Source organism: Mytilus trossulus, chromosome 13, assembly GCF_036588685.1.
Source record: "Mytilus trossulus isolate FHL-02 chromosome 13, PNRI_Mtr1.1.1.hap1, whole genome shotgun sequence".
In the NCBI taxonomy this organism is placed as follows: domain Eukaryota; kingdom Metazoa; phylum Mollusca; class Bivalvia; order Mytilida; family Mytilidae; genus Mytilus; species Mytilus trossulus.
Genome location: NC_086385.1, coordinates 53715488 through 53730808, shown reverse-complemented (window position 1 = coordinate 53730808; position 15321 = coordinate 53715488). Strand labels below are relative to the sequence as shown.

Sequence of the window (15321 nt, the reverse complement as noted above, 5' to 3'; positions counted from 1 at the left end):
ATTTCAGTATTACAATACCTGCTACATGATATTTCAGTATTACAATACCTGCTACATGATATTTCAGTATTACAATACCTGCTACATGATATTTCAGTATAACAATACCTGCCACATGATATTTCAGTATAACAATACCTGCTACATGATATTTCAGTATTACAATACCTGCTACATGATATTTCAGTATTAGAATACCTGCTACATGATATTTCAGTATAAGAATACATGCTACATGATATTTCAGTATTACAATACCTGCTACATGATATTTCAGTATTACAATACCTGCTACATGATATTTCAGTATTACAATACCTGCTTCATGATATTTCAGTATTACAATACCTGCTACATGATATTTCAGTATAACAATACCTGCTACATGATATTTCAGTATTACAATACCTGTTACATGATATTTCAGTATAACAATACATGCTACATGATATTTCAGTATCACAATACCTGCTACATGATATTTCAGTATAACAATACCTGCTACATGATATTTCAGTATTACAATACCTGCTACATGAGATTTCAGTATTACAATACCTGCTACATGAGATTTCAGTATTACAATACCTGCTACATGATATTTCAGTATTACAATACCTGCTACATGATATTTCAGTATTACAGTACCTGCTACATGATATTTCAGTATTACAATACCTGCTACTTGATATTTCAGTATTACAATACCTGCTACATGATATTTCAGTATTACAATACCTGCTACATGATATTTCAGTATTACAATAACTGTCACATATCATTTCAGTATTACAATACCTGCTACATGATATTTCAGTATTACAATACCTGCTACATGATATTTCAGTATTACAATACCTGCTACATGATATTTCAGTATTACAATACCTGCTACCTGATATTTCAGTATTACAATACCTGCTACATGATATTTCAGTATGACAATACCTGTCACATGATATTTCAGTATATAATTTCCAGCCACGTAGCATTACATGCAGTATAGCAAAACCTGTCACATAAGTCGTCCTGATTAAAGTCATAAGAAACCTCAAATTAAAAAAAAATATGCATATGTTTTTTTATAACTAAATGGATGGTTTTCATTATACAACTTATGTACATATGCTTTTTTTCTGAGGAATATTCTTTAATTTTTCCACATTTAGAAGAAGTTTACTTATTTTTAATTGCTTGCTTCCAGGAAGCAATTCGCCGACATATTTTCCGTATGCATAGTGACCCGAGCGTAACCCTCCTCGTAAAAATCCGGTGACCACAATACGCATGGATCTGTCATTGAAATAAACAAATATCTGATTATACATGTTAAACACGTGCTCAATACCCATGCTTTTTGTGGTTTGTTTACTACAAGGTAACATTCGGTAAAACTCGGCTTCAAAACACGGCATTTATTGAGCAGCCATATTTGTTAAATCATAACAAACAGAGAGAAAAAAAAATGACGATTATATGATATATTTGTGAAAATAATGATAAAATCGTGCACAGAGGACTAAGTTTATGATGTATACATGCATTGGTTCAAGAATTGGACAAACTTTATTTTTCACCACTCACTCGTTTCATATGAACATCTAGAATTTAAATTCTTAGTTCAAAAATACAAAAATGTTAAAATCAGTAGTCTTCTCATCTTCTTTAAACAATCAAGAAAACCAAGTAAATGGAAATTTGTTTCACTTGTATTAATAAATGTTTTCTGGTAATATATACTTCTGGTAATGTATCTGTTTAGCCGGTTTTTCGTCTCGTAATTACCTGCTTTGAACCCCAACGTTAAATGAAACAATTCATTTCGAGTTATTTCCCTTTGTATACAAACCATGATAAGACTGTTGATAAGACAGTCACACCAATCGGCAGTTAGAATTACTCGTGTGTCAACGACTTATTTGACTTATCAGGCAAAGACTATGGCTACTGACGCTCGTCCAAAGGTATTTGTCACCAGACGAGTGCCTGCACGAGGGATTGACCTACTTAAAGATAAGTTTGTGGTGTCCCAATGGGATAGAGAAGACCGGATTCCGCCAGAGGAGCTACTCAGAGGCGTCAAGGGGGTAGACGCTTTGTTCTGTTTGTTGACAGATAAAATAGATAAAGATGTTTTAGATGCAGCAGGTATGTGTGAATTTATTAGACTAGTAAAGAATATAAAAAGATATAGAGCTCGGAATTCTGGTAAACTGACACGAAAACAATATTCTGTAAAAATAACGAATTTTCGCAAACACAATATATAGCCGGTATGATCTTGAATACGTCAACATCATGAACATGTATGATAAATAATTTGATTAACTTGTTTGATAAAATTCTTCCTTGTGTTAACCGTCGTATTCAGATCGGAAGATCAATTATAAAAGATAATCTCTTCCTTAGCAATCAGTCAAATAGAGACTATTCCCCAATACGAGTAACAATATAATTTCATAGTTCTAAAAATAGAAAAAAGTGTTTTGCTGAGTCTTTTTATCCAAAATGTAATGTGAGGGAGGATAGGAGGGGTCCTGATCCCGAAATCCCGAGCCTAAAAACACGAAATCCCGAAATCCCGGGCTTAAAAACAACATAATCCCGAGGTCCCGAAATTCGAATAAAGAATTCCCGGATCCCGAAAGGGTCAATCCCGAAATCCCGAGCTTAAAAACACCCGTTCCCGGAGTCCCGATAAAGGTCCTATTCCCCCTCTAATGTAGCCTTGACAGTTGTCATAAGCTTTTAACTTCTCAGTTACTTATTGTGTATTGTTTGGATGCTTTCCGTGCTTTTGAAAATCCGCCTTTGGTCTAATATATTGGCCGCTTATATAATATCTCCAGTAAGTTTCTTTATCTGTTGATTTAATTAATAAACATTTTCGGTTCTTTCTTAAATTGTTGTCAATATTTTTCTTTAATTAATGAGTGTTTTAAGGTATAACAAAAGATAAAAATAACAAATTCAGATACAAACGAGATTCTCTGATCTTTTTGTGAAAATAGCCAATAATATATAAATTGTTCATTTCAGGTCCTCAGTTAAAGACAATTTGTACGATGTCGGTGGGTTACGAACATATTGATATATCAGAATGTAAAAAAAGAAACATTCCGATCGGCTTTACTCCGGATGTGTTGACCAATGCGACAGCTGAACTGACCATGTCTTTGCTTTTAGCAACCTCAAGGAGATTAAAAGAAGGTAAGATAAAAAAAAAAAAAAAAAGATGTGGTATGGTTGCTACTGAGACAACTCTCTACAAGAGACCAAATGACACAGAAATTAACAACTATAGGTCACCTATAAATGTTAATGTCTCCTGCCATTTGTTGTTTCTAGAACGGCCTTCAACAAAGATAAAAGCCGATACCACATAGTCAACTATAAAAGGCCCCGAAATGACAAATGTAAATCACTATTCAAACTAGAAAAGATGTTCGTATGTTTAGGGTTAAGGGTCTATTTTAACAGAAAAGAAGGAGGACATGGAACATCTATCCATGAAACAAAATCGGAACATGCACTACTAGAACAAAAATTAAAGGAACAGAACTTGTATTACTGGTCTTCGTTTCAAAGTTACAATGAGGTCCAGAACACGTAGCAAATTCTCTCCCCTCGCTGCAACTTTAAAACAGCTCTTATTATTATTTTTAGCGGAATTCATTACAAACTCACGTCACAGCTGTAGATTGATTATATAAACCATTGAGTACAATGACTAACATACATCTATTAAGATATAAACCATTGAGTACAATGAATAACATAAATCTATTAAGATATAAACCATTGAGTACGATTAATAACATAAATCTATTAAGATATAAACCATTGAGTACGATTAATAAGATACATCTATTAAGATATAAACCATTGAGTACGATTAATAACATAAATCTATTAAGATATAAACCATTGAGTACGATTAATAACATAAATCTATTAAGATATAAACCATTGAGTACGATTAATAACATAAATCTATTAAGATATAAACCATTGAGTACGAGTAATAACATACATCTATTAAGATATAAACCATTGAGTACGATTAATAACATACATCTATTAAGATATAAACCATTGAGTACGATTAATAAGATAAATCTATTAAGATATAAACCATTGAGTACGATTAATAAGATAAATCTATTAAGATATAAACCATTGAGTACGAGTAATAAGATAAATCTATTAAGATATAAACCATTGAGTACGAGTAATAACATACATCTATTAAGATATAAACCATTGAGTACGATTAATAAGATAAATCTATTAAGATATAAATCATTGAGTACGATTAATAAGATAAATCTATTAAGATATAAACCATTGAGTACGATTAATAAGATAAATCTATTAAGATATAAACCATTGAGTACGATTAATAAGATAAATCTGTTAAGATATAAACCATTGAGTAAGATTAATAACATAAATCTATTAAGATATAAAAGACAATAATTAAATTATAAATAATAGACATCCACAAAATCACAGACGATTTTGATTTGTATATGTGTAGCATTGAGAAATCTCTATATAATAAAATACGGCTTACGATATCATTTTTCGTTTCCGTTTGTTAATTTTCACTTTTTGGACGGTGTTTTGTCCATTTTGTTTGTTTGATAGATATGGGACCATTCCCGTGTTGATACTGAATGTTTTAGTCAATATACTTTATTAAACTATGCATAAATTTTGATTTAGTCTGGGAGTAAAATAAGAATGTGCATTGTAACACTGTTTCTTCGTGTACAGCCTAACTTTAAAACTAATGTTATGCATAAAGATGACAGAATATAGTTAAGGTTTGTTTAAGTACTATGTAAGCGAAATTCTTGGATCAACAATTTAAACTACCAACTATGTAGAATATATATTCACACCGATCCTTCTACAATTGAAACTAAACACTCTGATTTCGTCACTAATCTATCTTTACAGCAATGACAGCCGTAGAGGATGGTGGTTGGGGCACGTGGAATCCAATATGGATGTTAGGACATGGCTTAGATGGAGCCACTGTTGGCATTGTTGGACTAGGTCGAATCGGATTGGCTGTAGCAAAATGTCTCTTGCCATTTGGTGTTTCTAGAATTGTTTATAGTGGCAATAGTCAGTCGAAGAATGAGCAGGAGGTTAATGCTGAATTTGTTTCTTTTGACTATTTGCTAGAACATTCTGATTTCATTTTGGGATGCTGCTCTTTAACAGCAAATAACATGGGACTATTTAATGCGGAAGCTTTCAATAAAATGAAAACTTCAGCGATATTTGTCAACACTAGTCGTGGAGGGTTAGTGAATCAAGATGATTTGTACAACGCTTTAAAGAGTGGCAAGATAGCTGGTGCTGGCCTTGACGTCACAAATCCGGAACCATTACCGACAGACAGTCCTTTATTAACATTAAATAATTGTTTGGTTTTACCTCATATTGGAAGTGCAACAGAAAAGGCAAGGAGTGCAATGTCAGAATTAACAGCTAGAAATATCATAGCTGTATTCGAAAATAAAGAAATGCCTAGTCGGCTTAACATTTCATAACCACTGATTTTTTTTTATGTCAAACAGTGCTTTTATTGACAATTCTATGTCTAAGGGTAGTAATGCCCTTTCAATTCGTCAACTTGTTTAATTGAAATTTTACCGTGATTGGTCAAAATATCCTTATTGTGATTCGTCAGAGGTCACAAATAATTATTGTTACCGTTATTTTTTGGAAAAAAATTAACGTGATTCGTCAAAATCATTCAAAAATTTTTTCGTCTAAAAGAAAGTGCATATTTTATCGTTATGCGTCATGAAGGTACCCCCATTACCACCCTCATGTCACCGTATTTTAAATTGAAGGAAGGTTTGTTGCTTGCCAGTATTGTATGGATACGGTAGGCTGTCCTTGTACTTGTCTGTGGTGTATGTATTTGCTACTTCTATGTCATTTTGATCTCTGGTGGAGAGTTGTTACATCCTCTAGTTTCATGTTTCATATTGGTTATTTATAGGTTGTAGCCCTGTGAGTGCATTATATTTATATATTTATAGATATATAGACCAACAGGAACACTGGTCAGTTTAATATCTTGTCTTAGGGAGGGGTAAATCTTACTTTGTAAAGGATCACTCAGATTCAAAGAAAAAATTCTCTGAAACTGATATTATCAAGAAGCTTGATTTCTTGATTGACAACATATGTATTACGTTCGGATGACATGTTTTTCATCAGACTGTCGGCATTCCAATGGTAACAAACTGTGCCCCTCTACTTGCCAACTTGTTTCTTTATTATTATGAGGATGACTTTATGCAAGAACTTCTTAGATAGAAAAATAAGAAGTTAGCAATATCCTTTAACTCTTCTTTCCGCTTTATAGATGATGTTCTTTCACTAAATAATGCAAAAGAGGTAGGGACAATTTGTCGGCAATTTGTTTCATTCGATAAGATAGGTAAATCATGTTTTAAATAGCCCGATAGATGCTATTTATAGTACATAAAAATACGTCACATCATTTATTTTCATACCTTGAACAGGTATTCCTACAAAAACAAGGCCATGACTATTGATTTTTTAATATTGATTTTATTTTATTATTAACATCCTTTATGCAAGGTGCCATACCATGTAACTTCTCAAGGAGCCAAATAATATCGAACTAATTCAAATCGTGATTTTCTCATTCTGAATATGTATATCTGTTACACAGTATTAATTTTGTCCTGGTCTTTTAAGGTTTTATCGTCTTTATCGTGTTACTTCTTCATGTTGTATTGCCTTTTCTGTAATTTTAACAAATCGGCCCTTCGTTGTGATACAGATGCAACAGCTTCTTGATGTTTTACCTACAATCACGATTTGTAGTTTAATTGATTTGTTCTGTTATGTTGTTTTATTTTTCTGATGAGTTATGTACCCGTGTATAGACGGTGGTAAACATTTCAGTACTAGAACATGTATCTTTACAGTTTGTGATTTGGCGACAAAATTGTTGTTGACTGCATTTGTTACATATAATACCATGTTCAAAAAAGGTTTCAACGAAATGTGTTTTGTTGTTATGAAAATTGTATACAATGGCCTTATTTTAAGTTGTGTGTATATTACACCCGCAACATGTAGGCTTAATTTCTATAGAATTAATTCTCGTGTTATTGGTTATGTACAGGCACCTACATCAGTTTGACGGCAGTTGTCCCTTGGATATATGTAATAACGTAAACACATGAATAGAAAGTAATGCAAGCGTATGGACAGTCATAGGATTGCACACAATAAGCGATACATTGTTTTTTCTTTGATACACGTAAAATTATTTACAAGTACACTAACTGAATAGTCAAAATGAACCAAAATGAGTCTAGTCAAAATAGCATTTGACCTCAAAAAAATTGCAACAGAATTTGTTTTTGTATTTTTCGATTCCAAATGGCTTTCTTTGTAACATACTAAAAGTCTACCAAGATATCTGAGTGGGAACATGGATTTTTTTGGGTGAAAAATAGCAAAATTTGTCAAAAATAGAGAAAAACTGGGAAAATCTTGTTCAACATTCATTTTTTATGAAAATCATTTCAAATCAAAAGTTTTACAACACTTTATACAGTGTTTATGAAATAAAATAATAAAAAATAGGTGTTTTTTTTAATAAACGGAATTTTAGGTGAAAACATCCGATTTTTGTTGGAATTTGAGATTCACATAGCGTGAATTGATTACCAAAACAGACAGGAAAAATATTAAAAATGGTAAAAGTGGTTCATTTGATTTTTCAATAAAGACAAACACCATTATTTTAATCATTCCAAAACTTTACAGCAATTCCTTATTGTGGAAATGATGATTTTGGGTAAAATATAGCAAAATCAATCAAAAATCGTTAAAAACTGGAAATACACCAATTTGGAGTTTAAACTGCTTTTGAATCACTCCAAAATAGAAAAGCGGAAATCTTGGTATAATTATAATTAGATCAAACAAAATTCATTGTAAAACGTACAGTAAAATAACTGATTTAGGGTGAAAACAGCTAAGTTTGTCTAAAAATCGTCAAAAACAGGAAAAAAATGCTATTCATATTTTTCAGTAACCATTTTTTCAACAGACTAATGGTTTGGTGTCATAGTTTTGTTTATAGTTGCATCTACTAATGTTAAGAAGCTTATCATGTCTGTGGAAGTGCCATCACAATTTGATAAAGTTTCCCATGTTTGATTTCCCAACCATAATCTGTAGGATGTATGTCAACTTCTTCTGATAATACACTTGAAGACTATGAAATTGCCCTCTATCTGATGTTGGTGATAAACTTTTCACCTAAACCAATGTGTTTCCAGTAATTACTATGGATTTTAATTTTCTCCCGATAAATATGTCAATTCCTCCATATAAACATGTTAGCGCTTCTTCTCCTGCTTAGATGGTATCTGCTTTAATGCAGCCTTGATCTTGATATTTGTGATTAAGTTTTTTTAAAGGAAGTCCTTTGCCTATTCCAAAAACCCTAGATGAAGAATAACAACCTGTTATAGAATGCAAAGAGAGCAACAAATTACAAACATCCTCCCAAAGAAATCCTTTAGACTGTTCTATGTTCCATATTTTCATTTTTTCAGATTTAAAAATACCTAACCTGTTTGCACTGTTGATTAACACGGTCCAAGACCACAATTGTCGTCCCTTGATTTTCGTTGTACTTGCCAATTTTTTGATACCCATCCAAATTTATTTCTCCATGTTTAATGCCTCATATTGCAAGTAGGGGTGAAATTACACAGTCACTGTAAAAAAAATTGGGTCCAGAATTTTCAAGGAAAGTAGTGATTTGGTCTAGCTGAAAAAGGTTTAAATTTAGCACTTCGGAAGCTATCAAAAAATTTCTTGACACCTTAAACATAAAATTGTCCATATTTTGAGTTAGAGCCGATGAAGTTTTCTATAATTTTGATATAATTTGTCTCAAAAGTAGTTCAACACATGATCTAAAAGAAATGCACTACGAAATAATTGTGGTCTTGGACCATATGACGAATAAGTACAGTAACACTAATAGATCCTTATCTTCACCATTTACTATGAACCCTAAAGGCAATGCTGTTTACAAAATAAGAAGATCTGCATCATCAATTGCATTCTTACATTTAATGTTATTATGCTATAGCTTGTCACAAAGCACGTTAATAAGAACTTGTTTGTTTTGACTGTTTGACATGAAAAGTTCCTTTGGATAATAGATTATTTTCTTCATCAATACTACATACATGTACAGACCGTTTTCTACAGATCTGACTATAGAACAGATCTTGATAAGAAGTGTAAAATCTTATGGAGGTCTAACCTGAGGCAGAGGAATGGGTGAATCCCAACGATCACAATGAATACTATCAATGTCAGCTTGTGTAGACTAAAACAGTGTCATGCAAGATCTCACTGGTGTTGCATACTGGACTAGTGATCAGCACGAAGAAGCTAATCGTACAAGGAAAGAACGAGACAGGGTAGACATTCTTGCAATTCTTGAGTACCTTAGTGAAAGAAATCATTTTACTAATTATGTTTCACTTAGAAATATTGAAACAGGTGTTTCTCCAGGCCTGCTATTAACGTTGAAAAAAAACCAGTAAGTTTTTGAAATAAAACGTTAGAATCGATGAAATGCGAAAAAAATTAGAGCTAAAGCTTCAAGAAGTCAAACCAATCAATAACATTGGCAGTCAAAGCTAAGTCAAAGTCAGATTCAGACTTTCTAAAACATAGATAAATAGATGGTGAGGGTCTTCAGTATGTCCTTGATGGTGGATGCATATTGCAACGACTTCATTAGACACATGTTGTATCATTTGGAGACATTACACAAAGACCCTGAAATTGTTTTTGAAAGTTATCAAGAACTTCCTTCAATTAAAGATATTACACATTTGCGTAGAACAAAAGGCATTATTGTGAAGAACATCAATTTCACCTCATCTATGACTTGCAAAACTTAAACAGAACTGTTCATGTCAAACAGTTTGAACAAACCACATCTTCTTATATCTATCTTATTAAGGTGCTTTGTGACAAGCTATAGGATAATAACATTAAATGTAAGAATATGACTCATGATGCAAATCTTTTGATTGTGTTTGTCTTTACTAGTCATAGTATATGGTGAAGATACAGATATATTAGTGTTACTGTACTTATTCATCATTAATCAACAGTGCAAATAGGTTATTTTTAAATCTGAAAAAATGACAATATGGAACATAGAACAGTATAAAGGATTTCTTTGGGAGGATGTTTGTAATTTGTTGCTCTTTTTGCATTCTATAACAGGTTGTAACTCATCATCTAGGCTTTTTGGGATAGGCAAAGGACTTTCATTAAAAAAACTTAACCAACAAGATCAAGTTTTCATCAATAAGGCTTCATTAAAGCAGATACCATCATAGCAGGAGAAGAAGCATCCAATTCAGGACAATTTCATAGTGTATAATCGGTGCCAAAAATGGATGTAATAAGAAGTTGATATAGATCATACAGACCATGCAGACTATGGTTGGGAAATTTCTCGTGGAAAACTTAGTCCAATTTTGATGGAACTTCCTCCTGCACCTGATAAAAGTTTTATCATTATAAGATGCAACTGTAAGCAAAACTGCAACACTAAATGATGTGTCTAGACAAAATGGTCTTCAGAAGTGTTCTGTAGGATGCGGTGAATGTTGTGGTTTGAATCGTTCTAATTCTGCTCCCATTGCTGAATCTGACTTTACTGATGAAAAGATATTTGATGTATACAGAAAACTATGGAATAATCTTTTTAAAAAAATATGTCCATGTATCTTGTCATTTACTTTTAAATCATGATCAGTTTTGGTCAATGAGACTTTTTACCTCTCATTATGCATGGTCAACAAGCTGCTCAGTTTCAAAATAAATAGCTTTCAATAACACTAGTATATATTGATAGGGGATTAATTGAGGAATCAAAATAGCAAAAATTTAAATAGGGGTCAATGTGGTTGTTTTTGAGACATAAGCCATTAGAATTTTGGCGGGAAAATGTTCTCTCTTGATTTTTCATAGCTTTATCATTGACCAGTAAAGTTCACAAAAACTATCAAAAAATAAACAAGATTTTATAAGACTTTAACAAATGGCTTATAATTATGCATGTAAATGTACTATAAATAGAAAAATGGGGGTCGATGGGCAAATTATTTTAAGGCATTCAAATGGATAAAACCAGAGTCTTTCGAAATCTGACAAAAATTCCAAAACATGACAAGCAAACATCCTTAAAATCACTTGCTGGTTAACATAGTGTGAATTTAAGCATTGTACTTTTTCATATAGAGGATAAAAAATAATTTTCACTAACATCTTAATTGATTTCTGAAAAACAATGAATTTTATCATTTTTTTTCCAGTTTCTGACAATTTTGGGCCAAATTTAGCTTTTTTCACCCAAAATCAGCTATTTTCAAATTTGTTTAACTATGAATTTTGTTTGATCTGATTATTATTCTATGAAGATTTGAATTTTTCTATTTTTAGAGTGATTTAAAAACAGTTAAAATTCCAAATTTGTGTTTTTCCAGTTTTCAACGATTTTTTTATGATTTTGCTAGATTTTACCCAAAATCACCAATTACCAAATTAAGTATTGCTGTAAAGTTTAAGAATGGTAAGAATAAAGGTTTTTGTCTTTTTTAAACTATCAAATGAACCTCTTTTACCAATATTTATATTTTTGCTGTCCTGTTTGTAATCAATTCACGCTTTGTAAATCTCAAATTCCAACAAAAATCGGATGTTTTCACCTACAATTTCATGCTTATACAAAAAAAAACTATTTTTTTTATAATTTCAATTTATAAACACTGTATAGCCTGCTGTAAAACTTTTTATTTGAAATGATTATCATCAATAATGAATGTTTAACAAGCTTTTCCCAGTTTTTCGCTATTTTTGTAAAATTTTGCTATTTTTCACCAAAAAAATCCATTTTCCCACTCAGATATTTTGGTAGACTTTTAGTATGTTACAAATAAAGCTTTTTAGAATTGAAAAATACCAAAAATAATTCTGTTGCAATTTTTTTGAGGTTGGCCACATTTTTCATCTATTTTGACTAGACTGTTCTCAGCGAGGTTCGAACCCCTTCTTCAAAACCGTCATTTATTAAAAGTTCTGTGCTCTACTGGTGGAGCTACGGCGATTCTTATCAGTATGTCTCTTATTTAGAAGCTATATTGGTACAATTTATCGATGTTACATTTTTTTCTTTAAAAAGTTGTTTTTTATGTAATAAGGACACACTAACCCAATTTCATTTTTGAAGTGAAAAGTAGTATGAATAACAACAGTCATAAAAAGCATAACTTTTCTTTGGTTTGAAATGTCCTTCTTGGGGAATTCCCTGTTTTTTCCACATAAAAACACCCGAAAATCCGGATTGGACTTTCATCCTTTTTTAGGGTTAAATTAACTATTGATCACACATATCATACTACAAAATGTATATGTAAATCGAGATATTGATCAAAAAGCATTTTTATTTTTGGTTTTTATAGGAAATTTTACTCTGTTGGCACTTTTTGAAATTGGCCCTTTTGTGAAAAAAATCCTCGGCATATTGGCCCTACCTCTTTGATCATTATGTGGAACGCATCTATCCCATCGAACTAGAGATAAAGGATACTACAGATACAGTTAAGTCTGCCTCATATCTTGACTTACATCTAGAAATTGACAATAAGGGTCGGTTGAAAACAAAACTTTACGACAAAAGATTATTTTATCTTTCCAATTGTGAACTTTCCATTTCTGAGTAGCAACATTCCAGCAGCACCTGCATACGGGGTATATATCTCCCAACTGACACGATATTCCCGTGCTTGCATTTCCTATCATTATTTTCTTGATAGAGGTTTGGTGCTCACAAGGAAGCTATTAAACCAAGAGTTCTAAATGGAGAAGTGAAATCATCCCTTCGTTAATTTTTCGGACGCCATCACGAGTTGATTGACCGTTATGGAATAACCATTTCACAAATGATATCGGATATGTTCCTTACGTCGTAACTACAATCCCTTTCCCTTTTATGAATGTGACCTACCGAATTAGGCTATTTACCGGATTTATTATCACATAAGCAACATGACGGGTGAAAAAGGTGGAGCAGGATCTGCTTACCCTTCCAGAGCACCTGAGATCACCCCTAGCTATTGGTGGGTTTCGTGTTGTTTATTCTTTAGTTTAATATGTTGTGTCATGTGTACTATAGTTTGTCTGTTTGTCTGTTTGTCTTTTTCATATTTCATTTACATATGGAGAGAGGAGAGAGGTAGAAAGGGCAAGAGTCGGGAGATATTGTGAAAGACTTCGTACAAATTGACCTCTAGTTGACCAAATATGAAGTTGAAAATCATTGTCAATATATCTTATTGGATACGTATGTCAAGATAAACGAATGTTAAAGTAAACAAACATACTACATATGGTATTACCAGTACATTGTTTACAACTTTCTATACAAAACAAACTGAGTTTTATGAAAAATAAATTGGAAAGGTCAAGACCGTCTGTGTCAATTGTCAACAATATACTGCTAACTTTTAGCCATAATATAGATATATGTATACAGTTGGTCACGACATTCTTTAAATGATTCATGTTCAGCCCTTTCCAAATTCCCTAGTTTCCTCATAAACGCGACGAGATAAACTTGAAAATAATGGTGTCATTTTCTGATTTGGACATTTTTACTTTTCACTTTACTTGTCTAAAATATTTTTTTATAATATCTAATTTCATGTTTAAATCCCGGAACTTCATTTTTATCCATAAATATTTTTTTTAAACTGCATAACCGGTTGTTATTTAAGCTACCAATCATCTGTGAGTATTTATAACGTACAGCTATAAATATTTCAGATGCTAAACTAAAATACTCCTTTTTTCGTAGTTTTAGAATTGTTCCAGTTGCTATATGCATGTACTTTGCAATGTTCGGTCATGAACTGACTAGATAAAAGAGGGACGAAAGATACCAAAGGGACAGTCAAACTTATAAATCTAAAATAAACTGACAACGCCATGGCTAAAAATGAAAAAGACAAACAGACAAACAATAGTACCTATGACACAACATAGAAAACTAAAGAATAAACAACAAAATAAAAATACGTTTGTAAGCTTTCAGGATCGGTAGAAGCGCATATAGTGTAACCAAATAATATATACATAGTAATTCACATCCTCAAAATCGTCATACAAATCTGAATTTTAAGTCATCTCAAAAACCTACTACAACCGTTTTTGACATCATTCGACTACCACACGATATGTGCATGTAAAACCAGAGGTGCTATAAACACTATACATGTTAACCAAATGTAATCCTCTAAAAATAATATTTTACAAATCAGTGTTAATTTGTCTTGTCACGAAAGCTTCTCAAATTGACACTTTTTTGTCATTACAAACAGTGTTTCATGCTATTGGCACCAAATAAGACCAATAACTTTGTGAGGTTCATACCGCGCAGTGCTAACCACCGCAGTTAGGTGTATTGGCTTCATTTGTGGTGCATAGATACGCAGTTTCATTTTTTAGATTTGATTTAGTATGGTTTGGTAATTTGTATTAGTATACGTTCAAGATTGTTTTCTAAAATCCGAGTAGATTGACATTCGTCACAACTCGGCCTATTCCGTACCTCAGCGGAGTCACCTGAGGATTACCGATTAAGTAAAATTGATAGATCTTCCATACGCAGGTCACCAGTCGTCGCTCACTTCCCGTATTTTCGAAAACTTCGCCCGTTTCGCAAAATAACAACTTGTTGCATTCAATTATCTACACGATTACCGTTCTAAAGCAAAACTGTTACATTATAGTTGGTTTCATATCGTGTTTTTTAGTGTACAGAAGAAGGAAGGGAAAAAATACAGCATTCTTTGCGTGCTCAACAAAAATATCGCTTGCATAGTACTAAATGAAAACTGCCTGATCAATTCAAAAGGACTGATACGCGCCCACCTTAACATGCTGAATGTTTGACCTTATCTATTTTACTGGCTGTGAAATGAAACAGTTGTTTATTTTGTCAAGTTCAAGGGATTTTTATGCCTCATTTATGGGCATTATGTTTTCTGGTCTGTGCGTCCGTTCGTTCGTTCATCCGTGCGTCCGTTTGGTCGTCCCGCTTCAGGTTAAAGTTTTTGGTCGAGGTAGTTTTTGATGAAGTTGAATTTAAATCAACTTTAAACATTGTATATAAACATGTTCCCTATGACATGATCTGTCTAATTT

At 32.3% G+C, this 15321-nt stretch overlaps 1 protein-coding gene across 1 annotated transcript; it reads left to right on the top strand.

Annotated features, from left to right (window-relative positions):
* Positions 1-1837: 1837 nt before the first annotated feature.
* LOC134694480 (glyoxylate reductase/hydroxypyruvate reductase-like) lies at positions 1838-5567 on the top strand. Its single transcript, XM_063555491.1, has 3 exons — positions 1838-2148; positions 3040-3210; positions 4966-5567. The coding sequence occupies exons 1-3, from the start codon at positions 1851-1853 to the stop codon at positions 5565-5567; spliced, it is 1071 nt and encodes a 356-aa protein (XP_063411561.1). The 5' UTR covers positions 1838-1850.
* Positions 5568-15321: the final 9754 nt, after the last annotated feature.